At 41.1% G+C, this 27,004-nt stretch overlaps 1 protein-coding gene across 1 annotated transcript; it reads left to right on the top strand.

Annotated features, from left to right (window-relative positions):
* Nucleotides 1-12,040: 12,040 nt before the first annotated feature.
* Nucleotides 12,041-19,452, top strand: SELE (selectin E; the record flags this gene model as incomplete). The annotated part of the gene is made up of 11 exons (XM_082653198.1): nucleotides 12,041-12,077; nucleotides 12,653-13,039; nucleotides 13,818-13,925; nucleotides 14,570-14,755; nucleotides 15,556-15,741; nucleotides 15,851-16,039; nucleotides 17,223-17,411; nucleotides 17,623-17,799; nucleotides 18,401-18,511; nucleotides 19,268-19,289; nucleotides 19,395-19,452. 11 exons carry the CDS (start codon nucleotides 12,041-12,043, stop codon nucleotides 19,450-19,452), a joined length of 1,650 nt encoding a protein of 549 aa, XP_082509324.1.
* Between the last annotated feature and the right edge of the window lie 7,552 nt (nucleotides 19,453-27,004).

The raw sequence follows: 27,004 nt of genomic DNA, 5'->3' as shown, positions 1-27,004 counted from the left end.
AAAGAAGAGTGCACGCACTTTTTTTAGGATGCCAACCTTTCTAAAACCTATGATTAGGACACATTAACAAATGTTTTACATGTTTCAAATGACTTCATTCATTTTTTCATTCAACAAGTATCTGTGATTGTTTACTAAAAGCCAGGCTGAGTCGGAGGCTGGGGATATGATGACTAAAAAAATACTCTATGAGAAGGACATCATTGTGATTTCCAAAGTTACCCCCATTTTTCAGTACAAATTTGGACACCAGCAACTAATGGACAATAAGTAAAACTGGATTATAGAAAACATCATGTACTGGAAAATGACTTCATACAGTGAATTGGCCATTCCATCTCTTTCTCTTTCTTAAGAACAACTCAGTGAAATAAAATTCCAATTTATTGTTGGACAACAGTGTTGCACACATGCATCACACGGGCCAAAAACTAAATAGCAACCTCACAGACCAAAAGAAGGAAAAAAAAAAAGAAGCTTTACCTTTGGCCTTTTAAATCATCTTATACAAACCAAGTACTTATTGTACAGCTAAATATAAACACAAAAGATGTTACTAGAACGCTTGGAATAAGTTGTTTTTGCTCTTTTTACGAGTGTATTTTTTTTCTCATTTGAGATTAGAACGAACATGGGCACACCATAAGTAAAGTCAGAAGTAGGGCAGAAAACACTCTGAAGGTTGGTTTGGTCATCTGAGATCATTAGAAATGGCTGATCCCTAACAATATGTACAAAAATATAAAATGTAAATAAAATTTACAAACACATTTTCCTTTTTGAAGCGCTTTCAAGAAAATAAGCAGGCACAAAAACAGACACAGAGGTCAATGGAACAGTACTGAAAGTCCATAAATAAACCCATGCTAATATGGTCAATTAATCTTTGACAAGGGTGGCAAGAATATACAATGGGGAAAAGACAGCCTCTTTAATAAATGGTGTCTGGAAAACTGGACAGCTACATGCAAAAGAATCAAACTAGACCATTTTCCTAATACATATACAAAAAAACTCAAAATGGATTAAAGACTTAAATGTAAGACTTGAAACCATAAGACCGCTAGAAGAAAACATAGTATGCTCTTTGACATTGATCTTAGCAATATTGTTTTTTGGATCTGTCTCAGGCAAGGGCAACAAAAACAAAAATAAACAAATGGAACTACATTAAACTAAAAAACTTTTGCACAGTGAAAGGAACCTTCAACAAAATGAGAAGGCAGCCTACTGAATGGAAGAAAATATTTGCAAATGATATATTCGATAAGGGGTTAATATCCAAATTATATAAAGAAATCACACAACTAAATATTTAAAAATCCAATTAAAAATGGGCAGAGAACTTGAATAGACATTGTTCCAAAGAAGACATACAGATGGACGACACATGAAAAGATGTTCAACATCATTAATCATCAGGGAAATGTAAATCAAAACCACCAATGAGACATAACCTCACACCTGTCAGAATGGCTATTGTCAAAAAGACAACAAACAAATGACAAATGTTGGCGAGGATGTGGAGAAAAGGAAACGCTCATACACTGTTGTTAGGAATATAAATTGGTGCAAACACTACAGAAAACAGTATGGAGGTTTCTCAAAAAATAAAAAATGTCATTAGAAATATCATATGATCCAGCAATTCCACTCTGGGTATTTACCCAAAGAAAACAAAAACAATAATTTAAAAAGATATATGCACCCCTATGTTCACTGCAGCATTATTTATAGCAGCCAAGATATAAAAGGAACCTAAATGTCCATGGATAGATGAATGGATAAAGCCTAGTACACACACACACACACACACACACACACACACACACACACACACACTGGAATATTACTCACCCATGAAAAAGAATGAAATCTTGCCATTTGTGACAGCATGGATGGGCTTAGAGGGTATTATGCTAAGTGAAATAAGTCAGAGAAAGACAAATACTATATGATTTCGTTTATACCTGGAAGCTAAAAAACAAAACAAATGAACAAAGAAAACATAACTTAAGAGTAGTCAGAAACAGACTTATAGATACATAGAGCAAACTGGTGGTTGCCAGAGGAGAAGGAAGCAGGGGTTTGAGTGAAATAGGTGAAGGGGATTAAGAGATACAAACTTCAAGTTATAAAATGAGTAAGTTACAGAGGTGTAATATGTACCATAAGGAAGAGAGTTAATACTGTAATGATTTTGTATAGTGACAGATAGTTACTGGAGTTGTGGTGATCATTTCATAATGTATTTAATTGTTGGATCACCATGTCGTACACCTGAAACTAACACAATATTTTATAGTCAACTATATTTCAATTTAAATAAAAAGAAGAAAAAAAAGCAGGGCCTTAGAAATGTTGTTTCTTTATTCCGTCCCTGTTTCAAATTCATGTTACGGTTTTGGTCAGGTAATGGACAAGAAGTGTCATCAGTGGGTGTGTTGCCCAAGGTGGGCTGACTGGCGGGACTCTGTCCAAAGGTGCCCATGTTTAGATTCTGACACAGAATGATGAATAGGTCACAGTGGCTTTTTCTGTATTGTATTGTATTGTATTTGTTCATTTTCTTTTATTTATTTATTTTATTTTTATTTATTTATTTTTGGCTGTATTGGGTCTTTGTTGCTGCATGTGGGCTTTCTCTAGTTGCAGCCAGTAGGGGGGCTACTTTTTGTTGCAGTGCACAGGCTTCTCACTGCGGTGGCTTCTCTTGTTTCAGAGCACAGGCTCTAGGCACGTGGGCTTCAGTAGTTGTGGCTCGCGGGCTCTAGAGCACAGGTTCAGTAGTTGTGGCACGCAGGCTTAGTTGCTCCGCTACATGTGGGATCTTTCCGGACCAGGGCTCGAACCCGTGTCCCCTGCATTGGCAGGCAGATTCTTAATCACTGTGCCACCAGGGAAGCCCTATTTTTTTATCTTTAGTTTAACTTTTCCTTTTTTGCTGTGTAGTCCTCCTCATCAGTCTTCTGCTCTTGGTATCAGCATTGTCATCCTCATCATCTTCAACTGCCCATTTGCATGTAGCTGCCTCAGCCGCTTCATCTTCCTCTCCATTCTCTTCTTCACCATGTCTTTCATCTTCCTCCTCTTCCTCTTCCTCATCACTTCCTTCCTCTTCTTCACCTACATCTTGCTTCCTATTTTTCTCATTAGCATTCCCGCTAGCAAGTGTGGCTCCTCTACTCTCCCCCTCTCCACAATTTCCTTTTTCTCCTTCAAATCCTTGGTGGTGATCTTGTACCTGGTGACTATGGCTATGCCTGACATCGTGGGGCATGCCAGTGATTCCATGCAGTGGATTAAAATTGTTCAGTTGTTCAGTTAGTTATAGCAGAGGCAGCGTGGTAGCCAAGAACATAGACTTTGAAGTCAGTTAGGTCCTAGTTCTACTTCTACAGGCTATGAGATCTCAGGCAAGTTATTTAAACTCTCTAAACCTCAGGGTCCTCATCTGGAAAATGGGGATAGTAACACCTAGTTCCTAATGCTGTTATGATGATCAAATGACATGGTATATTTAAAGTTCTTAGTATTGCCTCTGGTGTGAAATGGCCAATTAATGATAGTTGCTATATTAATAATAATAATTTTATTCAAGTAGTAGGATTGACAAAATGAAGTGTCTGTGTATGGGATATCAGTTCACAGAGTGAAGGAGCAAGTGTGATATAAAAACTAACAGGGTTGGGGCTTCCCTGGTGGAGCAATGGTTGAGAATCTGCCTGCTAATGCAGGGGACACGGGTTCGAGCCCTGGTCTGGGAGGATCCCGCATGCCGTGGAGTGGCTGGGCCCGTGAGCCACAACTACTAAGCCTGCGCGTCTGGAGCCTGTGCTCCGCAACAAGAGAGGCCGCAATAGTAAGAGGCCCGCGCACCGCGATGGCCCCCGCTTGCCACAACTAGAGAAAGCCCTCGCACAGAAACGAGGACCCAACACAGCAAAAATAAATTAATTAATTAATAAATTCCTACCCCAACATCTTCTAAAAAAAACAAAAAAACCCCCAAAAAACAGAGTGCAGGCCCTGCACACACACACACACACACACACACACACACACACACACACACACACACAAACTAACAGGGTTGGGCTTCCCTGGTGGCGCAGTGGTTGGGAGTCCACCTGCCGAGGCAGGGGACGTGGGTTCGTGCCCCAGTCTGGGAAGATCCCACATGCCGCGGAGCGGCTGGACCCGTGAGCCATGGCCTCTGAGCCTGCGTGTCCGGAGCCTGTGCTCCGCAACGGGAGAGGTCACGGCAGTGAGAGGCCCGCGTACAGCAAAAAAAAAAAAAAAAAAAACTAACAGGGTTGGGTTATTCAGGAAAGATGACTGCCCCAGGGGTTATGGGTGGGACGATGTATATAATGTATACATTTAATCCCCACTTATATTTAATCCCCACTTAAAGGTCTGGAACATCCTTGGATTCAGGGAATTAGTCCCACTTCCAAGCAGAGGAGATATAATAAGCACCAAGTCAGAAAGCACATCACAACAGAATTGGCCTTAGCACACCAGCACTAATTTAGGCTAGCCACGCAGCTAGGTCCTGGATTGCATCTCTGTGACCAAGTGCCTACCCTGGTAGGCAAAATGCTAAATGTGTCCTCCTCAACCCCTACAACTTCCCATCTCCTCTTTGATTATCCAATCAAACACTAATCTAGGTACTGCTGGGAAGGGATTTTGCTGATAGAATTCAGTTATTAATGAATTGACCTTAAAATAGGGAGATTATCCTGGATAATCTGAATGAGCCCAGTGTAATCACACGAGCCCTTAGAAGTAGAATTGGAGGCAGCAGAGTAAGGCAGAGAGATGTGGCAGAAGTCGTAGGCCAACGAACGATGATGCAGAAGGGGAAGTTGGAGAGATTTGAGGAGAGGGACTCAAAACTGCCATTTTGGACAGTGAAGAGAGCCATAAGCCAGGGAATGAAAATGGCCTGAAGAGGATGAAAATGACTCCTGGCTGACAGCCAGCAAGGAAATAGGGACCCCAGTCCGACAACCACAAGTAACTGGATTCTACCAACAATTTGGATGACCTTGGAAGTAGATTTTTCCCAGACTCTCTCAAGAAGAGCCCAACTGGCTGACGTCTTGACTTTGGGAATGTGAAACCCAGAGCAGAGAAACCAGTTGACCCAACCTGTACTTCTGACCTACAGAAACAATGAAATAATAAATCTGGGTTGTTTTCAACCATCAGATTTGTAGTAATTTTTTACAGCAGTGATAGAAAACTACATGCCTATTTTGTCCCAATACAGCATACAGATCATCCTTTAAAAACCCAGGTCAAATCATGTCATTTCCAACCATAAGCACCTGCATTTCTTTGTGAAGGGCTTTCTCTGGCCTCAGGAATCCACTTGGAAGAGCAGGATAATTAACCATGCCCTCCTAGGATCAGCCCCTAGCCAATGACGGACTGGAATCGGTAGATGCATTCCCCCAGCTCCCTCACCACTCCTTGGGGATACTCTGAGGTGTCTCCCAGAGTTCTCTTGTGGGACTGAGTCTTGGCTCCCACAGTGGTAACCTGCTGATTAACACACCCTTTACTGGATTTGTCCCTTTCCCTGTCTCACTTCCTTATTCCCTTACTAGTGCTTCCTGGGATCACCTCCCAAATAAATGACTTGCACCTATGTCCTTGTCTCTGGGTCTGCTTCAGAAGGAACTCAACCTAAGATACTGAACTTATGAGCTGGCTGGAGGTACAGGAAGCCAAGCAGGTTGCTATAACATTTTTTTTTAATGTAAAAACTAAGGTATATCTACCTTCTAAGGTTTCGATCTGAGCAGGCATGGAATCAACACAAAGGACATGGGCTTTAGAATAACACAGGCGTGGATTTGAATCCCTGCTTGACCATGTATTAACTGAAAAAACATAGGCAAGTTACTTAACCTTTTGAGGTCTGTGTTTCATCCTCTGGAAAATGGAATTAATAATATCTACCTTTAATTTTGTGAAATTTGTATGAAGTAATGCGTGTAATTAAATTAGTCTCTTCCTGTATTTACATGTTATGTCACAGTATGTTACAGACGGCAGGGACTGTAGTCAAACACCTTTAGTTCTAGATGGGAGATCTGAGACTTAGAGGCCAAGAAGCTTGCTCCAATTCACAGTGTTGGTGTTAAACTGAAGATTTTTTTGATAGTACATTCACGAGTTCAAAAATTAAAACTATATACAAGGGAAACAGCAGATCTTTTTATTCAAAAAGTGAAGAGGCGGGCTTCCCTGGTGGCGCAGCGGTTAAGAGTCCGCCTGCCGATGCAGGGGACATGGGTTCGTGCCCCAGTCTGGGAAGATCCCACATGCCGCGGAGTGGCTGGGCGCGTGAGCCATGGCCGCTGAGCCTGCGCGTCCGGAGCCTGTGCTCCGCAACGAGAGAGGCCACAACAGTGAGAGGCCCTCATACCGCAAAAAAAAAAAAAAAAAAAAAAAGTGACGAGGCCAGATTTTTCTCCTGATATAAGACACTGAGAGCAAAGCTAATAATAATCCTTTAGGAAACTTCTGGTTACAAAACAAGCAGCACGATGGCCAAGGAAAACAAGCAAGGAAGCTTTTCTAAAATCCAGGGGTATTTCCCCCTCTCTGTTAACAACTGACGGCAAACAGTCTGGCTACATTCAGGAAGGGCTCTTTCAGTGAACCAGCCCATGTGCAATTATTTCTCCTGCTTGGGAATTCACCACTGGAGTTGGCTCATTTTGAAGATATTCCCACTGTTAATTCTTGGATTCCAAAACAGAAAACGGAAGCGTCAAGATAAGGTGCTGCCAAGCAGGAAGCAAGGAAACACATTAGAACTGAAGTCTCAGAATCGTGCCAGAAGTTTTAAAAGGGAAATTAGTGGAAATTACAGAGGCCTCTTGAATCAGACAAGAAAGGAGACTAACTTAATATATACCGACTTATGGTACTTCTTTAGAGCTATTCTCTTCCTTTGGTTAAAAACCATTTACTTTCCATGTACGAGAAGTCAAAACATCGACTCATCCTAAATATTTCTGAATTTGCCCAACACTGTTACAAATGGTGCCTCTAGTCTTCCAGTAGAGAGGGTGTCAGTAACTGTAGTGACATTTTGGTCAACATTGTACTTAGAGCTGAGCACCAGCCATGGGGTCTTGATATTCTCTCCCAAATTAGGTGACCCTGGGCCAATATATCTCAAAGTGTGGTAGGATTTGGGTATCTGTATCAGAATTACCTGAATATTCATTTAAAGTACGGATTCCTGGTCCCTGGGTGCGGGAGTGCAGACAGAGAGCCCAGGTCTCCTACTTGACCCAGGTGTTCTGAGATAGCTACACATCCAAAGAAGTGAACATGCCTTTCTGGAGAATGACTTTAGAGGGAACCAGACTAATTTTCTATCAAATATGCTTATGTTTCAGTCAAGCAAGAAATGCCATTCTACACCATGATGGCATACTGTTATTAATTTTATTTCACAATTTTGGGTGTGCAAGAAATATCATATTTGTATTCTGCAAATAGTATTGAATCTTTATTGGGATTTCGTCTCCCTACCTTAGACTCTACAGAAGTACTTTAGATGTTAGCAGAGTCGAACTTGGGGGGAAGTTACTAAAGCTTTCAAAAATAAGCACCTAGCGACACTGCCCAGAGATGAGGGAACCAAGAACTACTGTCCATGCTTCATAGTTCCCTTCAGCACTGAGGAACCAAAGCTAAATTCACACTTTAATAGATGGTCTTGCCACATGTGCTTATGGCCGATGCTACTTCCCATTAAACCCAATAATCTCCTGTCCATGGCTTTTATTTCTCCCTGTCTATGGAAGGTGAACAGGATGGCCTTGAGTGACACTGTAACATTTGCCTTGGGAACCCTAACCTTCTCTTTCTGTCCTTCCCTCACTCCCTCAGGGATGTCCCATCACCATAAAGGTGAGAATGAGTTGGACTGGGCACAGAAGCAAAAGCGGTTGATGTCCTTGTTGCCCCATTACAGGACGTGGAGGAGAGGCCAGGGCACTTCCAGGAAAAGGGACGATAAAGCCAGGAAGGGTGGCACCTCAGAGACAAAATAGCCCTGGTGGTGGAGCCTGGGGTGTGCCTCTGTTTGCAGCATCTTCTTTCCTTTTCTCTTTGCCTCTCCAAGTTGGAGACTGTAACGGGTATCCATATGAGGCCAGGGTTGAAAATGGAGCAGTCCAGGGACAGCCGGCTACATCTTCTGAGCTTGGGAGACTCAATAGGGCCTTGAGGACCTCTAATCAGCCTGCTACTTGGGACATTAGGTTTATTTGAGGAAGAGGAGATAATATTCAACACCCCCAGTTATTCCACGCTCACCTAATTTCCTCTTCAACTCATTCTTCCACCCCCAAAATGAGGGTGCCCCTCATCAGATCAGAAAAAGCAGGTGAAGAAGCTACAGTCCAGCTGTTAGCCCCTCACAGTGCTGGCGTCTCCCTATGAGAGGCAAACTAGGTCTGTCTATGACCTATTCAGCAGCCCTGGAGCCTGAAGAAAGCCCCTCAGCTTCTAGCAGACAGGTACATGATCTGTGGTCCCAACCTCAGGTGGCAGGGATGTGGAAAATATTCTGGGAGAATGCAGGATAACTATAAGGGTGACTGAGTTTGGAATGTTACACCTCTGGTAGTGACAACAACAACAACAATAATAATAATAAACTACCTTTACTCACAATCTCTTCGACTCCTTATTTCTCTTATCCTTCTTTTCAGGTATTGGGTTCTGTCCCTGAAGTTCTCTCAGTGTAAATTTAAAATATTTTACCCTTTAGCCATAGGGAGAATCTGCTTTTGAATCAGGATCTCCTAGAAAGTGTGACCTAGGGATCAAAAGTTTTCCTAGGTATAGCTCAGCCTGCGTTACTTTTATCTTCATCCACTTTTCCCCCATAGCTGAGAACCTAGGGTCCTTTTTCACTGCATTGTCTGTCTACTGCTTACTGCCCCTTGGTTCCCTTCCTGCCTTTATGTCTTGGAAACCAGGACACAGCCCTCTTGGTGGAGAGCTGGGATGATCTCATTGCTCTTGGGAAAAAGAGAGATATTGGAGACTTGGGAAGAACAGGGAGGCTCATCGTGGGGCAAAATAACAAGAGAAACTGTGTTTTGGGATAGCAGTTAAGGAAGCTGGCTCTGGAGAATGACTGCCTGGGTTTCAACTCCTTAGCTCTGTGTTTTTGGATGAGATAGGTGTAATCCTTGGTTGCCCAATTTCCTCATCTGTATCATGGGGATGCTAAGAGTGCCTATTCATAAGAGGCTGTTATAAGGATTAAATAATCATCTAGATGAATATGCAAAGAAGCTTAGAACAGGGCCTGGCACGTAGTAAGCGCTCAGTAGATGCTACAGGTTATAACTGGGGGGGGCGGGGTGTCCAGGACATATATTTGTAAATGAAATAGGGACGGTACCACCACTGGGGCTATTTTTAGATATTTGTGAAAGGAAAGAGACAAACTATAAACTTAATTTAGTTATGAAAAATCATAATAGTAAATGTAGTTATCTAGGGCTGTTTATGACTAATTTCCATCTTCAAAATAATTATTAGGTACTTTATTAGTGTGTCAGATAAATTTTAAGATCTGCCTACAGGGCACTTCCAGGAAAAGGGATGATAAAGCCAGGAAGGGTGGCACCTCAGAGACAAAATAGCCCTGGTGGTGGAGCCTGGGGTGTGCCTCTGTTTGCAGCATCTTCTTTCCTTTTCTCTTTGCCTCTCCAAGTTGGAGACTGTAACGGGTATCCATATGAGGCCAGGGTTGAAAATGGAGCAGTCCAGGGACAGCCGGCTACATCTTCTGAGCTTGGGAGACTCAATAGGGCCTTGAGGGACCTCTAATCAGCCTGCTACTTGGGACATTAGGTTTATTTGAGGAAGAGGAGATAATATTCAACACCCCCAGTTATTCCACGCTCACGCAAATGATATGTTCGCAACTTATTAAAAAATAAAACATATACAGATTACGTATTAACCCAGCTTCACATCCTTCTCTGAAATCTAAATAAACACTTGTGACTGACTGCTCTTCCACATTTACTGAGCCATAGCGATCACGTTACATAAGTAAAGTCTGATTAAAAAAAATAATGTCAGTATCTAGAAAATATAAGAGAGAGGGAGGTGGATGATAACGTCTCTGTTCAGAGCCAGGCAGTTTTAGGAGTTAAATTAGCTAACTGGGTTATTTATTTAATTTTTAAAATCAGTTGTACTCATTGGAATTTTTCTTCTCTTTGCCTGTTTGGCTTAGGTCTTTATGTGCATAGAAAGAGCCAGGGCTAACATGTGTAATGAGACAAATTAACCTGTTATTCCCCGCCTCATTCCCCTGCCACTACTACTTCATGCCTGCTTAGAGTACATTCTTAGATGTCCTATTCTAAAAAACTGTAATTATAGAATATTAGCTTCACTTGATCTCTATAGAACATGGAAAGTAAAAGATTCCCATTTACTGTCTCTACTGTTTGAATTAAACAAGATGCAGAGATGGGGAATGGTGATTGTATATAACTGCCCCAAAGAAATGCCAGTATAAAGAGCAGGAATCAGTGATATTTTATATATATAAAATATATATATATATTATATATATATATACCCTTCAGTTGCATTTAGACACAGAATTCTTTAAACTGTGTTCTTTTTACTATAAAAGTAATAGAGGGTCATTGCAAAAACTGGGAAAACCTGAAAATAAACATGAAAGTTATAAAAATAACCCCTGAATCCTGCCATCTAGAAATCCATTGTTAACATTTTGATACATTTTTTATGTTTTTGCAATTCACATTAAAAAATTTTAAACCAAATTTGGGTAAATTAAACACGAGTATATATAGTTTTCATTTTTATTTTCTCACTGAACAAATCATGAATGTTTTCCCGACAGGAATATCTAAGTCTGTTTCCCATTTTTCTTATATTTAAGAAACAAGGCATTATTTCAGACATTTAAGTGGGAGATATTGTTTCTAGTAATTTAGCCATAACTATACACAGAATCTGAGGATTAACATTTACTTCATGATTCATTCCAATTAGGTATTGTACCTTAAAATGGATTGAGTTGGTAGGTGAGAAAGAGAAAAAAAGTGAGTGATGACATAATTGACTGGTATGGGGTAGGAAAATTGAGGGTAATAGTCCATAGATGACACAACTATTCTTAGTTTGCTTAGGGTGATGAAATTCTGATTGCTACCACAATTTCAGGAGAGGGACTACTAATAAGCAAAGGTAAAAAAATTTTAAAGACATAGCCTTTATGTTTTGGGGATTAAAACCATGCATTTGTGTCATATCAATAGAATTCATGTAAAATTAAAAGGTATGTAAAAAAGGAGAATTCATTTTGACATCATTGTAATTTTTCGCATTATGGATATTCCTGGGAAACTTTTTGGATGCTGTCTGGGAATTCCTCTTTACTGGCTTTGGACGTATCCTCCTATTACTCACAGGAAGCGTCGTTCTATAAAGCAGCTCCGGCAGGAGCAGAGCTCCAGTGTTCTTGGCTGACCTCGCATCAGAACTGCAAGAGTGGCAGAAGCAGCAGCAACTCAGGAGGAATCTGACACCGAAACAACTGCTTCACCGAACAGGTAAGTGCAAGAAGTCTTTTACTTAATTAATCTGCCATGAAACCCAGATTATTAATATGAACAGATAGTCAAGAAGCCTTCGATAAAAGATCTGTGCAAGCTCTAATTGTATTCAGACAAGTTAAAACCTGGCTTTTCTCTTTGACCTAAATGATGAGAATCTTAACTTTTACATGTATTCATTTGGGTAAACTTCTTTGAAGTGAAGATGGTGGCAAAAGATTTCAATCCTTTATCTGAAAATCTTATGATGTCGCTCTACGCATCACTGTAGAATGATTTGAGTAACTGGTAGCCTGGGACTTCATTCTATAATTAATTTTGTACTTTCGCCCCCAGAAAAGCATTTCAAGTCTAATCTTGGGATCAAAAGAAGTCTTGAAGTCATGATTGCTTCACAGTTTCTCTCTGCTCTCACTTTCGGTAAGTCGATGCCCGTAGTTAGAAAAGGGTTTCTTATCCTTGGCACTACTGACATTTTGGACCAGATAAGTCTTCCTTGTGGGGGCTGTCCTGTGCATTGTAGGTTGTTTAGCACCATTCCTGGCCTCTCCTCACAATGTGTTGTGCCCTGGGCTAGGAGCAATTTACCTCATTGTGTCTCAGCTTCCTTACGTATAAAGAGTCGATCATAAATAACCTATTTCCCAGAGGCATTTTGAGGATTCAGTATTGTGGGTCACGTAAAGTGCCTCCGACAGTGCATATTTAGTGCCCCCCAAAGCTTAGTTATTCTGATTATTATTCTACTATTAGGCAGGTATATTGGGGAGGTTATGGTGGGCGAAGCACCAAGTGGAAGGGCAACCACAAAAGAGATACACAGTAAATGGTAGTTTCTCCATTCGTACCCATTCTTACTTTGGAAAAGGTGAAAAAAGGTTGAGTCAACCCAAAGGCCACTAGATGCCCAAAAAAAGACAACAAAAGGTCCAGTTAACAGAGTCAAACCATAGCAGGACTAAACTTTCCCATTCCTTTCACATTTTCCCCCTTAGTGCTTCTCCTGTTTAAGGAAAGTGGAGCCTGGTCTTACAACGCCTCCACGGAACCCATGACGTTTGATGAGGCCAGTGCTTATTGCCAGCAAAGGTACACACATCTGGTTGCAATTCAAAACCAGGAAGAGATTAAACACCTGAACTCCACATTCAGCTATTCACCAAGTTATTACTGGATCGGAATCAGAAAGGTCAACGATACCTGGACCTGGATAGGGACCCAGAAGCCTTTGACTGAAGAGGCCACAAACTGGGCTCCAGGTGAACCAAACAATAAGCAAAGCAACGAGGATTGTGTAGAGATCTACATCAAGAGAGAAAAGGACTCAGGCAAGTGGAACGATGAGAGATGCAGCAAAAAGAAGCTAGCCTTGTGCTACACAGGTAGGGAGTTTGTGGCAGCAGTGGGAGGGAGATTCAGTGTGTGAGCATCTTGACAGATTGTGGACTGTATGCAAAAACTGGTCTCTATTGTGGGAATTTTATGTTCTAAAAGATACGGTTTTAAAACATTCTGTTTGATGTTTTAAAACAGAATGTGTTTTTGCTTCTTTGTGTGAATGTAGACAAGAATGTATGTATTTATGTATACATATATGCATATATATAGGTCTATACTTATATACAGTGTGTGTACAAACACATGATACATTTTTAGCTACCTGTTGTTTATGTGCCGTAGGGGAACTCTCTTTAGAGTTTGTGATAAAGGGAATTTTCTATTTGGGGAGCCAGTTACAGCTATACCCCTGACATTAACATCAAGGTTTAAAATGGTTGAGCCTAGGGCTTCCCTGGTGGCACAGTGGTTGGGAGTCCACCTGTCGGTGCAAGGGACACGGGTTTGTGCCCTGGTCCGGGAGGATCTCACATGCCGTGGAGCGGCTGGGCCCGTGAGCCGTGGCTGCTGAGCCTGCGCGTCCGGAACCTGTGCTCTGCAACGGGAGAGGCCACAGCAGTGAGAGGCCCGTGTAGCGCAAAAGAAAAAAAAAATGGTTGAGCCTAAAACTCAGCTTTGGCATTTCATCAAGCACTTCTGTTAAAATCTCTGGCACTCTGTATCATTGGTGACATCCCCGTTACACACTATTGACCCTGAATTCCTAAAGAAACTCATTTGAAGCACAATAACAATCGTCATCACAGACTGTCTTTTCCACAGCTGCCTGTACCCCGACATCCTGCAGCGGCCACGGTGACTGTATAGAGACCGTCAACAGCCACACTTGTCAGTGCCACCCCGGCTTCACGGGACTCAAGTGTGAGCAAGGTAAGGCTTGGTCTCACCTTTTTCTTCGCTAGAGATGGTAGGAGGATTTTGTGTCCAAGCTGGCTTCGGAGTCAGGTCTGCATGCCTTCCCCTCCCTGGGGCATATGGTTTCAGAAGGTGGTTAAGAGCTGAGGCTATGAAGTCAGACCCTCCTGGCTTTGAATCCCAGATTCACCACTTATTAATTACAGCACCTTGACAACATAGTTAAACTCTCTGAGTCCCAGTTTTCTCATTGTAAAATGAGGACAATATAGTACCAACTTCACAGGCTTATGGTTTGGATGATGTGAACAAATGCAGACACAACATTTTCATAGTGCCTGCTATTCAGTAAACAGTAGTGGGCTTCCCTGGTGGCGCAGTGGTTGAGAGTCCACCTGCCGATGCAGGGGACATGGGTTCGTGCCCCTGTCCGGGAGGATCCCACATGCCACGGAGCGGCTGGGCGCGTGAGCCATGGCCGCTGAGCCTGCGCGTCCGGAGCCTGTGCTCCGCAACGGGAGAGGCCACAGCAGTGAGAGGCCCGCGTACCGCAAAAAAAAAAAAAAAAAAAGGTCAATAAACAGTAGTTATAGTTTCCAGGGTTCTTCCCACCTGATAAGGTGAGAGAGGAGAAGAATTGATTTGGTTTCCCTTTTCAGTTGTGACCTGTCAGGCACAGGAAGCCCCTGAGCATGGAAGCCTGGTTTGCAACGACCCTTTGGGGAAATTCAGCTACAATTCTTCCTGCTATGTCAGCTGTGGGGAGGGCTATCTCCCAAGCAGCCCGGAGGCCACACAGTGCACTTCCTCCGGAGAATGGAGTGTTCCTCTTCCAGCCTGCAATGGTAAGTCTCTCTCAGAAGGCACAGAACATTCTCTAACTCATCCCTCATTGCCTTACTTTTTATCCAGTTTATACCATTTTCAGCACGTCAGGGAAAGTTCTTTTAAACTTGTCCTAATTAAACAAGTTCTAATTAAACTTGTTCTCTTGGCCAATATATATGGCCAGTACGGTACCAGCTGGCTTTGAGAGAGGTTTTGATCCTATGTTTGACATAAGTGTTTCTGAGGCTCCGGTGATTTGTAAGAAAACACATAAAACAGTGGAACCATACTCTTAACATCTTAGTGACTTTCCCCTTTCTCTGTTTAACCTCACCCATGCAACTGGACCAATTTAAGAGGATGGTAATCACGCAGCCTCAGTATACCCTTTTCTCTCTGTCTTATCTTTCTAGGCCAAAGACAAAAAAATTCTTTCCTCCAGGTCATGCTGGGTTAAAATAAATGAATGTTCTGTGTACGTCGGGATTGTTTTTTTTTATCACTAGTCATAAATCCTGATCTAGAATATGTTATTTTTCTTTGTTTTTGCCTTATGTAAAATAGATCAGAGACCTGATGAGAGATCTGATAAAATAGATCAGAAACCATTTAGCATAGTCAGGGTCAATCAGAGAAGATGAAAATATCAAGAAAAAAGCATAAAAACTTTATTGGGTGTGCGCATGTCCCCAAGGATGAACGCAGGGCTTTGGGAATCTACCCTCTGATCTATCTTACTGTATTATAAATTCCAGTTCAATAAGAAGTGAATATGTCACTCTCCTGTAAAGTTCATGGTGTTCTTTCAAATCCCCAGTGGCTAAGTGTGATGCTTTGAGAAGTCCTGTCAATGGAGTTGTGAAATGTTTCCAAAGCCACGGAAGCTTCCTGTGGAACACCACCTGTGAATTTGAGTGTAATGAAGGATATAAACTCACTGGACCCCAGCACCTGCAGTGTATCTCCTCTGGGATATGGGACAACAAGAAACCAACATGTAAAGGTACGGTAGTTCTACATCAGGATTTATATTGTAAACATTCTTTTTTCTCAACCTATACTCCAAATGGGAAAGCCAGACCTGCTAATGGAAATTGGGACATGTGTTACAGCTGTGACGTGTGATGCCATCAGCCATCCTCAGAAAGGCGCTGTGAGCTGTAGCCACTCCCCTGCTGGAGAGTTCACCTATAAGTCATCCTGCCACTTCACCTGTGCAGAAGGCTTCGTGTTGCAGGGGCCAGCCCAGGTTGAATGCACTACCCAGGGGCAATGGACACAGCAGGTCCCCGTTTGTGAAGGTAAGCCTGAGAGTCTCCTTTACACTCTCCCTTTCTCAAAGAGCAGCAGTCTTCAAATGTGAAGCACTGAGAATGAAACCTGATGCCTACTTCAACTGCAGTAATCAGATCCGACGGGCAACATTCATCTTATATGTTTGAGATGCATATAAAAGAACTGTCCAGGGAAAGGATTGTATGTAGTAAGAGTGGAGGCTTTGCTGGTTTCTTAACTGTACTGGACTAACATAACTTTATAGACATTGGCATGGAGTAAGCAGAAATCTTAATCTGAAGGGAAATCACATTAGAAAATTTACAAAGTAGGATTATGAGAACATGACTTGATTCCAAAGTACCTGTCATACCTTTCTTCTGAAATTGCTCATAACTAGCAGTGATGAAAATGTTTCAAGTGTGGTGTCAGATATAGAGACACCCTTAATATATACGTAAGCGCTAAAATGTAGTTTAATTTAATTTAATAAAGCAAGATCAAGAACATTGAAAGCAAGCAGTTCTCACTATCAGGAACTGGCATTTTTGTAGCCAAATACAGCACAGAATAATTTACAGTGGAAAAAGACACAAGACAAAAACCAAACTGCAAAGCAGACAAATTTTATGTGGCTGCCTTCTTATCCTCCTTTCTTTTTGGCCTCATCTGTCAGCATCCAGGACCCATAAGTTGCTCCCTGACTACATAAAATCTTTCTCCTAACCCTGACTTCTTTCACATATCAGAACAGAGCTCAAGAACCACTGGTCCTGTTAAAGGCTGTCCTTTAATTAGTACCCCTGTCAATGAAGGGACTGGAATTCAAAGAAAACACAGCCATCTTCCCACTTGTCCAGGGACTAATGAAGAGTCTTGAATTCTCTGAGTATTCCTTTGTCCAAAGTGATCTGGGTTCAGTCGTCAAATGCCAAGTACTATCCAGTTCCACTACATTATTCTCTGACCATAATTTTGGTAGCTCTGCTTTCCCGTGAAAGCTTTGTCCAGCCCAGAGAGAGGCTACGTGAGTTGTCTTCTGAAAGACAACTAGTCTATTGTTTCTAGTACTTCTGAAAGTTTCCAAAGTGGGTCCATGGGTGAGTTTTCCTGTGAGCACTATTGAAGAGCTAGGGACTTGGTTACCTTGGGAAATCTGTTGCTGCCCGATAAAAACAAACCTCTCATGTACTCACTCATGTCTTCCAGCTGTGAAATGTGATGCTATCCCTCAGCCCAGAAGTGGTTCAGTGAACTGTACCCATTCCCCCACTGGAGAGTTTACCTACAAGTCCTCCTGTGCCGTCAGCTGTGAGGAAGGCTTTGAATTACGTGGATCGGCTCAACTTGAGTGCACATCTCAGGGACAGTGGACACAGGAGGTCCCCTCCTGCCAAGGTAGGACTGAATTCAATCTTTAAAGGAGTATAGGTCAAGTACCTTAAAACATTTCTGAACCTAGATTGCCCCAAGGGACTTGATCCTAATTTCCTACATGCTGAAAACTAAGTAGTGCTTATAAGTTACACTTATTGGTGACTTTTCTGCCCGTTTTAAAAACGTTCCGGTAGATTTTTCTTAACCTCTACCCATGTCCTATCGTTTGCAGCGGTACAGTGTTCAAGTTTGGAGGTTCCCGGAAAGATCGACATAAACTGCAGTGGGGAGCCTGTGTTTGGCACCAAGTGTACATTTTCATGTCCTGAAGGATGGACGCTCAATGGTTCTGCGGCTCTGACATGTGGTGCCACAGGACACTGGTCTGGGATGCTGCCTACTTGTGAAGGTGAAGCATTGATTGATGGTGGTTGTCTGGGGGACAAGAGAGAAGAAAGGGAGCTAAGAAAGGAAGCTATCTGGCTGCAGTAATGAACTACCCAGTGTATCCAAGCCAGAAAGGTCAGAAAGGTTACCCAGGTTAACATTAGTGGATGGACATTTCATTTTATGGGGATAAAGAGAAAACAGAAGAAGTGACATGTCAATGGAATTTTGATAAAAGGAGAGCTAGTGGGAAAAGTTGGGGGGTGGGAAGGGAAATGAGAGAGAGAGTGAGAAAAAGAGAGAGAGAGAGAGAGAGAGAGAGGGAGGGAGGGAGGGAGGGAGGGAGGGAGGGAGAGAGAGAGAGAGGTTAACCAAGGTGTGCTGTGAAAGCTTGGTAGGTTAGAGCTCTGCCTAGCCAGGCTGGGAGATAAGCTCGCAAAAGGTGGTTTGGGGCTGACCTCTAAGGCCTTTAGTACCATGTCTCTGCCTCATGTATTGAACTAGATGACTCTTCTGCTTTGTACACTGTAATCAGTGCACAAAGAAAAGGGCAAATGGACAGAACAGAAAGACTTTGAATTTAATTCCTTCTCATGACAGTTTACCCCCCTCTGTTTCCTTAGCTCCTTCTAAGTCCCAAACTCCCTTGGCAGTTGGACTTTCTGCTGCTGGGGTCTCCCTCATGACATTAGCATCATTTCTCCTCTGGCTTCTGAAACGCCTTCAGAAGAAAGGTAAGGGCATTTATGAATGTACTCCAAAAAGGTTTTTGAAAAAAATTATTTTCTCATTGATGAGTCACGTTATCTCTCACAGATTTAAAAAGTAATTAGAATCTAGTCACTAGTCATTAAACACTAATAAACTGCAGGGTAATTAAGCAGAAGTCTTAGGGAAAGAGTTTCAGGAAATACAAATGTTAGTGTGCTAACATGGTACAACTCCAGGGGATGCTATTCACATTGAATGCTGTGGTCCCCCTGGGAGTTGTTGCAATGAGGCTGCCATAATTAGCGGTCCTGGGAAAATCAATAAAATGTTTCCAAAAATTTTATTTGGAATACAGGCTTAAATATGGGAGTATCTCAGGGGATATGCAAACACATCTAGCCACACTCCTGGTTTGTTTGACCTACAGAGTCTTTAGTATTTTTTGAATTAAGTTCTGACATTTACAGAATAGGAAATTTCACATCTAATCCAGACCTGAGATTTCTCATGGCAAATTGGAAGACAGCAGAACCTGGCAAGCAGAGCATGTTGCTATCCGCTTGCATTAGGAAGCTGCTGTGTCCTTTGCATGAGTGCGCACTTTGCATCCCCTGCCCTGCCCCCTTGTTGCCACCAAGCTGTGTCTGGGCTCTGATAATTACAGGGGCCGTGTAGGTACTGAGTCTGCAACCCCTGATGAAAAGAGTCATATTGTTTCAGGATTTAATGTATCCTTAAAAGTCATTGAGTCTAAATGAATGGTTTTCTTTCTCTTGCAGCAAAAAAATTTGTTCCTGCCAGGTAAGCTGCACTCTTGTATAAAGCATGCCATTGAACATTTTACACATTTTTCTCTCTTCATGCTGGAAACCAGTGCTTTACTCAGTGTTCTCATGTATTCCACAGCAGCTGCCAAAGCCTTCAATCAGATGGATCCTACCAAACGATTTCCGAGTTAACTTAAGTCCAAAGGAATCAGGTAAGACTTGAAAATCACATATGGTTTTGAAAGAAGATATCTTCTCTACATGTTCTATTGCTCCTGGAACCTTCTGAACCTGCAGTGTCTAGGGAGGAAATCACCACCTTCATGTTATCCTAGGGCATGTTGTTTCATGTTTTTGTCGGAGGAGAGGAAAGGAACAAGGATCTGGCCTTTATGGAGTCATTTCATTGATGAACATGAATAATAATAATAGCTAACCCTTATATGGCACTTACTATGTTCTAGGAACCGTTCTAAGCTAGGAATTATATGAGATAAGGGCTATTGTATTTATTATTATATAGGTGAAGGAAATGAGGCACAGAGAACTTAATGCCAAAAATCTCAAAACTAGTAAGTGGTATAGCCAGGATTCACACCCAGGCAGTCTGGCTCTAAAAGCTGTGTTCTTAACCACTCTGCTCTGCTTTGTGACAATTTGGAAGGCTCAAGTCCCCTCTGAATAGATGTTTTTTAATTAATAGACATTTTTGTGTGTGCAGTTTCAGGTTCACAGAAAATTCAGTAGAAAGTACAGAGTTCCAGCATAGCCCCTCGTGCCCTCCAATTTCCTCTATTATTTTTTTAAAATTTATTTATTTATTTTATTTTCGGCTGTGTTGGGTCTTCATTGCTGCCCGCGGGCTTTCTCTAGTTGCGGCGAGTGGGGACTCCCCTTGCTGCGGTGCACGGGCTTCTCATTGCGGTGGCTTCTCTTGTTGCAGAGCACGGGCTCTAGGTGCGCAGGCTTCAGTAGTTGTGGCCGCGGGCTCAGTAGTTGTGGCTCGCGGGCCCTAGAGCGCAGGCTCAGTAGTTGTGGTGCACGGGTTTAGTTGCTCCATGGCATGTGGGATCTTCCCGGACCAGGGCTCGAACCCGTGTCCCCTGCATTGGCAGGTGGATTCTCAACCACTGTGCCACCAGGGAAGCCCTCCTCTATTATTAACATCTTACATTTGTATGGTATTTTCTTACAATCGATGGGCCAGTATTGATATATTATTATTAACTAAATCCCACAGTTTACAGTAGGGTTCACTCCTGGTTTTGTATATTCCATGGGTTTTGACAAATGTATAATGACATGTATCCGCCATTACAGTATCCTACAGAATAGTTTCACTATCCCAGCTATATAGGATGTTGCAGTTTGTATCTGGACTAGCCTTGTGAGAGTGCACACAGTTGTCTGTGCTAGAAGGGGAATTTTGTCGCTGCTGTTAGTATGCAAAATATTAAATGTCCTGCCCGCATGCACTCTTATCATTGCAGGAGCACAGGTACATTAGGGAACTAGAACGATACCCTGAAGACGGCAGAGACAGAGAGGTCTGCTTGGGTCTCTGGCCCTACTCACCTACTACACACGCTGGCTGCCTTTATAGCTGGGACTATGGTACCTACAAGGACTTCAACGGACTAAAATCCAGTGGGCAAGTCCAGCCTGCCACCAAAAAGACTCAGTTTTCTCCTTTCCAGTGCTGGCTACTGGAAGGAAAGAATATTCGCTTCCATGCAAGAGTAAAGAGACTAAGGCTCTGGAATCTCAGAATTCCTTTTCTAACTCACCCTTCACTCACTGGGAAATCTTGTGGTGCAACACACTATTCTGTGGCGCTGTTTCTTTCTTTTGTCCCTCACAGTGTTTCAACTGCTGCTTATGTAGTTGCTGTCATTGGGATGAATAATACATGTCAAGAGTTTAGAGGAAACAAATTGGTCAAAGATATTCTATTAACAGACCTGGAAAAAAAATGACAAATTTTTAATGTCATGGGGTGACGACATGGGAAAGGTTGTTAATGGTGGAAATTCTATTTAGCACTCTGTGGGAGTGCAAACACTGTCTCAATCACTTTTATCCCTGTGGGATTCAGTGCTTTTTAAAGTGTTTTTTAGAGGCTGTGTGTTCTTTTTACTTGCATTGACTATAGTATAAAGTCCATAAGTCTTAATTCAGTACAAGTGTGGTAGGGACTTTAAAATATGTAAATATTAGGACTATAATATAATAGTCCCTGTGGTAGGGACTTTAAAATATGTAAATATTAGGACGATATTAATTCAGTACAAGTGTGGTAGGGACTTTAAAATATGTAAATATTAGTCCTATAATAATTAGGACTATAAATATTAGGACTATAATAAAAGTTGCTTATCCCAGATCTTTATTAACAAATTCTAAAGTTTCATCTGTAGTAAATGTATTTCAAAAAGGGCAAATACTGTGCCCTAGCAATGCATAAACCAGTATAAAGTTCTGAATGTTTGACTACAGTTTCTTTAAAAACCATGAGTAGTCTCAGGAGAGCAGAATCCGCATGGCAACACACTTGTACACTGTCAGGTATTTTTTCATAGCTATATGGTTTCTATGATGAAAAACTTCCAGGAGGTTAAATGTTCTGATTTGATAAAAGCATAAATGCAAACAAACAAAGGTACAGTTTTATGAATGTCTTTCTTAAAAAAAAACATATAGATATACAAATGTGTTTTGCATTACTACAAAGATGTTTGTCAGATGTGATGTGTCAACATACAATTCTTGTATATTACATAAGATTTTAAATCCATGCTAGAAACATACCATGTAATGGATCTGTCCAGTGGATTTTTTTTAAAGTCAAGATGTCTAATAAGTATTCCCTAATTGTCTTATTCTGTCCGTTCGGGTGTTCTTAAACAGAGGAAAGCCTGAATGAGCAAGTATTTGTATTTATTTATAAGAGAGTTTAAAATTCCTAAGGAATCCCTAGTCATTGGTTGATCACTGGCCATAAGAGATACTGGGCCAGCAATTGGCAAAGCTGCCCCAACCTTGCAGGATAGTATAAGAATCCAAATTCTCCCACCCTTTCATTAACTTAGGATGTGTTGAAAAAGCAAAATTTCAGAGAAGTGCTGGCTGCACACTGGCAAAGACAAAACCAAAAGGAAACAGAGAGATATGATAAGGATCAGAACAGCAGAGGTTTTTAAGGGGCAAAAGAACTCTGGGAAATAAAGGAGAGAGAGAGAAAAAAAAAACAAGTATTATGAGCAGGCTACATATGGAATGAATTACTGTTTTCTTTGAAATTGTTCAAATGTTGTAAATATTTGTATATACTGCATTGGAAATAGCTGTGTGAAATATAAATGTAGTCTGTGTTTGGGTTTTATAAAGTATTTAAAATTATGATTTAAAATGTTTTAAGTATGTATTTATTTAAGCTTATGTCATACCTATTGTATTTGACATGGCATTATGAAGTTTTATAATAAACATGTTTATATTTAGCCCTGTGTACAGGCTCTTTCTTAAAAATTCTGTTTTACTTAGATAAAAGATACCATAAAATTCACCCTTTTTAAGTGTACAATCCAACAGCTTTTGGTATATTTACAAGATCCTGTGACCATCACTGCTATCTAACTCTGGAACACTTCTATCTCCCCCAAAAGAGACCCAGGACCCATTAGAAGTCACTCTCCATCTTCACCAGCCACTGGTAACTACTAATCTACTTTTTGCCTCTATAAATTTACTTATTGTGGACATTTCATACAAATAGAATCGTACAGTACGTAGCCTGTTGTGTCTAGCTTCTTTCATTTAACATAATGTTTTCAAGGTTCAGCCATTTTGTACCATGTATCAGTACTCCATTCCTTTTTATAAACTGAATAATACTCTATTGTATGAATATGCCACATTTTCTTTTTCCATTCATCAACTGATGGACATTTGGATTGTTTCTGCTTTTTGGCTATTGTGAATAATGCTGCTATGAACATTCATGCACAAGTTTTTGAGTAGGCTTATGTTTTCAGTTCTCTTGGACATATACCCAGAAATGGAATTGTTGGGTCATATGGTAACTTCACGTTTTACTTTTTGAGGAACTGCCAAGTTGTTTCCCGGAAGGGTAGCACCATTTCACAACCCCACCAGCAATGTATGAAAGTTCCTATTTCTCCATATTCTGTTCAATACTTGTTATTTTCTGTCATTTTGATTATCACCACCCTAATGGGTATGAAGTAGTATACATACGGGCTTTTGCATCAATACTCTACAGTTGTCTGAAAAAGTATTAATAATCTGAAAACAGTCATTAAGCTCAATGAAACAAAGACTCCTGGTGTCTTTGCATCATGCCAGTCTCAATTCTAGGCTGCTCAAGTCAACCAATTCATCTTGATTTATTCTGCAGACTCAGTTATTCTCCAGGATTAGAGCCACGGCTGTTTTTTCCCACCCAAAATATGTGTCTTCTCTTTTCTAGAATAGTGTCAATGCACAAAGCCTGGTGTGTACCAAACTAAAAACCACCTCAACAATCTCATCGCTATCAAAGAATCCGAATACCTGAATTTCCTAAGAAAACATGGTTTAACTTTTGGCTTGGTTATCCAGACTAAAAAAGAAGAAATGTGGCTATAACACTGTTACAGACTACGGTTGTTTTCACTTTGATTTTATACTTCTTAGCTCAAAGTATTACTTAAGAGAAAATTAAACAAAAAATGAAAAATAAGGATAGATTCTGCTAATTAGGGCTGTTTTCATGTAGGACTGAAATGGGTACACACTTGAGACATCAGCTTGAAGTGCAGAGAAAGCAGGAATGTTAGCTTTTCCAGGTCTAAAAAAAAAAAGAGAGTAAATTGAACAAATTAAATGTATTCAGAAGGGAAACAGGTGCCCAAGTCAAAGGGACATAGGCAAGTAGAAAGCACAGAAGTGCAAAGTAGAACAGTTCTTGGAATCAGCAGATTAAAAGATTAGAAAAGAACTTTTTAATGAAAGAAAACAAACATCTACCTAAACAGAAAGCGTTTGTTCTTCTTTCAATTGGAAATAATAAATATAGATTCTACCTCAAAATTTTAGGATCTCTCCCCCAAAAGATTCTAAGCCAAGAGAAATTAAAATATTTCTCTCTTCATTTACACATATATATAGTCATGCTGCTGATTTATAAAATCATTTTACTGCAAAGGGGCATGTAGCAATAAGACGAGCCTCCTGTCTTGCCGATCAACCAATCAATCAATTAATAAAACCACAACAGACTTTTGGTCAAAATCTAGGAGATTTTTTCCCCTCTCCTTGATCTCCCAATGGTGCCAAATCCTGTCAATAGTCCCTTTAGTAACTTTCATCCACTGATTCCCACTGATAGCTCTCAGAATGGCACCTCTTTAATTCTCTCACAGCCCATATTCTTCCTTCCTTTAATTGTGATTAAATAATTATATGTGTAGCTATTTGTTGAATATCTGTCTTCCCCACTGGATTTTAAGTTTCTCAGGAGTAGGAACAAATTACCTTATTCATTGCTATATATTTAGAAACGGGCATATTCCTGACACATAGTAGATACTCGACAAATATTTATTGAATCAATGAATAAATAAGTGGATAAACGAAAGCACATTTGGGCTCATCCTAAGGAGCAGGACTGCTTTTCGCAAATGGAATGAGTTGTCTCAGAAGGCAAAAATTTTAAAGCCAGTTATATAGCAAAATATGTTTCGCAACAGTACAGCATGGAATGGAAATAAAGAAGGAGCAAACTGATGGCTAGAAACAAAGGAGCTAGTTAATGGCCTAGAGGTTCAGTGAGGTAGAGTTAAGAGGCAATGCAATGAGATACTTGAGTAATAAATTACAAGAATAGGACACTGTGATTAAAGAGTGGGATGCTTGATTATATGATTTTTTGAGTTGATAACATTTAAGGGTGATGGCAAGGTTCTGGCTATGTCCAGGAGAGAAGGTAGCTCAAGCTGAGTGGAGAAGCATGCTATTGTAGAACTGGGAATCCAAGCTCTGGGATGGGTAGTGCACCTGGATAGTGATGTCATATGGGATTACAGGAGTTGCTTAAAGAGGAAGGAAGTCCAGGAGCTAGGTGCCAAAGTCATCAGTGTATGAGGGGCTGGTAGGTCGCTGCAATGAAAACAGTGAGAAGATCATATATCTCAATGTCATGAGCTTCAAAGGAGGAGGGTTATTTTATTTCTTTCTTCCTTTTTTTTTTTTTACAAGGGGCTGGAAGAACAAAGATTGGTAAGAGGCATTCATCATAAAGGAGGACAATCAACTCTGCTTTCCAACCCTGAGATGTGTGGAGTGTGAGAGAACATTATCACCTTGAGAGATCTGCAGGGGAAGTGATGCTCTTGGGAGGTCAGGTTCTATTAAAGCAGGAGGTAGAAGAAAGTTTTGGAGAGGAACTGGAGGATATACCGGAGTTTGTTGATTGTAAAACAGGAACTACAGAGGATGGCAAGGAAGAGTTTGGGAAGAAAAGAAAGGTCAGGTCAGGAGATAGCAACTTGGATGAATTGTCTAGGAAATGGAAGGTGATCAGAGGGGCTTACACTCCAAGTGTAAGGAAAATAGGCAGCCGTGGTGGATTTGGTCTTGAAAGGACTGTGGAGGAGGATGGACATTTAGGTCTAACTCTGGCCTGGAGTGAGGTCTACTGGTTGTTGTGTGGGGCTGTGCATTCCTTCTAGCCATGATAAACTAATGCTGGCAACTGCAGTGAATGCAGCCTTGGCTGGCAGCAGTGAAGAAGTCAACCTTGTGGTCATCTTCATTGGGAGTGTAGGCTAGGGAAAGGTTGGGCATTTGTCATTTTTATGGACGTAGGCTGCTGCTTTCAATGGCATTCGATGACCCTTCCCTCAGCTATCTCATGGTGGGCAAATGGTCCTTCAGTATTCCAATCTCTCTGATTTTGTGATGGTTTTATAGTGCTCACCTACTCAATCTAGTTCTACCCTTTGGGGACCATGAAATAGCCTAATAATTACTCTTCTCCTGACCATCCTTTAAGTCACTGCTACCATGTCCCTGTGACCTTCGTACGCCAAATATTCTCTTTAGGCTGACCGTGCACTATTATTTTTTAATTTAGGCAAAATTTATACAACATAAATGCAACCATTTTAAAGTGTACAATTCAGAATACTATTTAGTACATTCACAATATTATGCAACCTTCACCTCTATCTAGTTGAAAACATTTTCATCAAAAGAAAATCCTGTACCCATTAAGCAGTCAGTCCCTCTCTCCCCTCCCCCTAGCGCCTGGCAGTCATCACTTTGCTTTCTGTCTCTATGAACTTATTTATTCTAGATATTTCATATACATGGAATCACACAATATCTGTCCTTTTGTGACTGGCTTCTTTCACTTAGCATAATGTTTTCAAGATTCATCTGTGTTACAGCATATATCAGGACTTCATTCCTTTTTATGGCTGAGTCATATTCTATAGCATAGGTAAATGTGTATTAAATTTAAAGCAAATTTCTCACTGTATTCCCCCCAAAGATGTTTTCAACAAATGTAAGATCTGTCCGTATGATTCAAAGGCATCCATATGACAAAAAGCTTTGATAAAAGCCAAAAAACACAGCATTGGTGAACTCAGTGAGAGGAATATAGTGAGAGGCTAAGCTGATGTGGTGAAGTCTCCTAGAAATCTACCTTGATATAAGAGCAGAATTTAAAATGTATGAAAAAGT

The sequence above is a fragment of the Grampus griseus genome (genome assembly GCF_964374135.1).
Source record: "Grampus griseus genome assembly, chromosome: 1".
Taxonomy (NCBI): Eukaryota; Metazoa; Chordata; class Mammalia; order Artiodactyla; family Delphinidae; genus Grampus; species Grampus griseus.
This window is presented reverse-complemented; position numbering and strand designations above follow the sequence as displayed.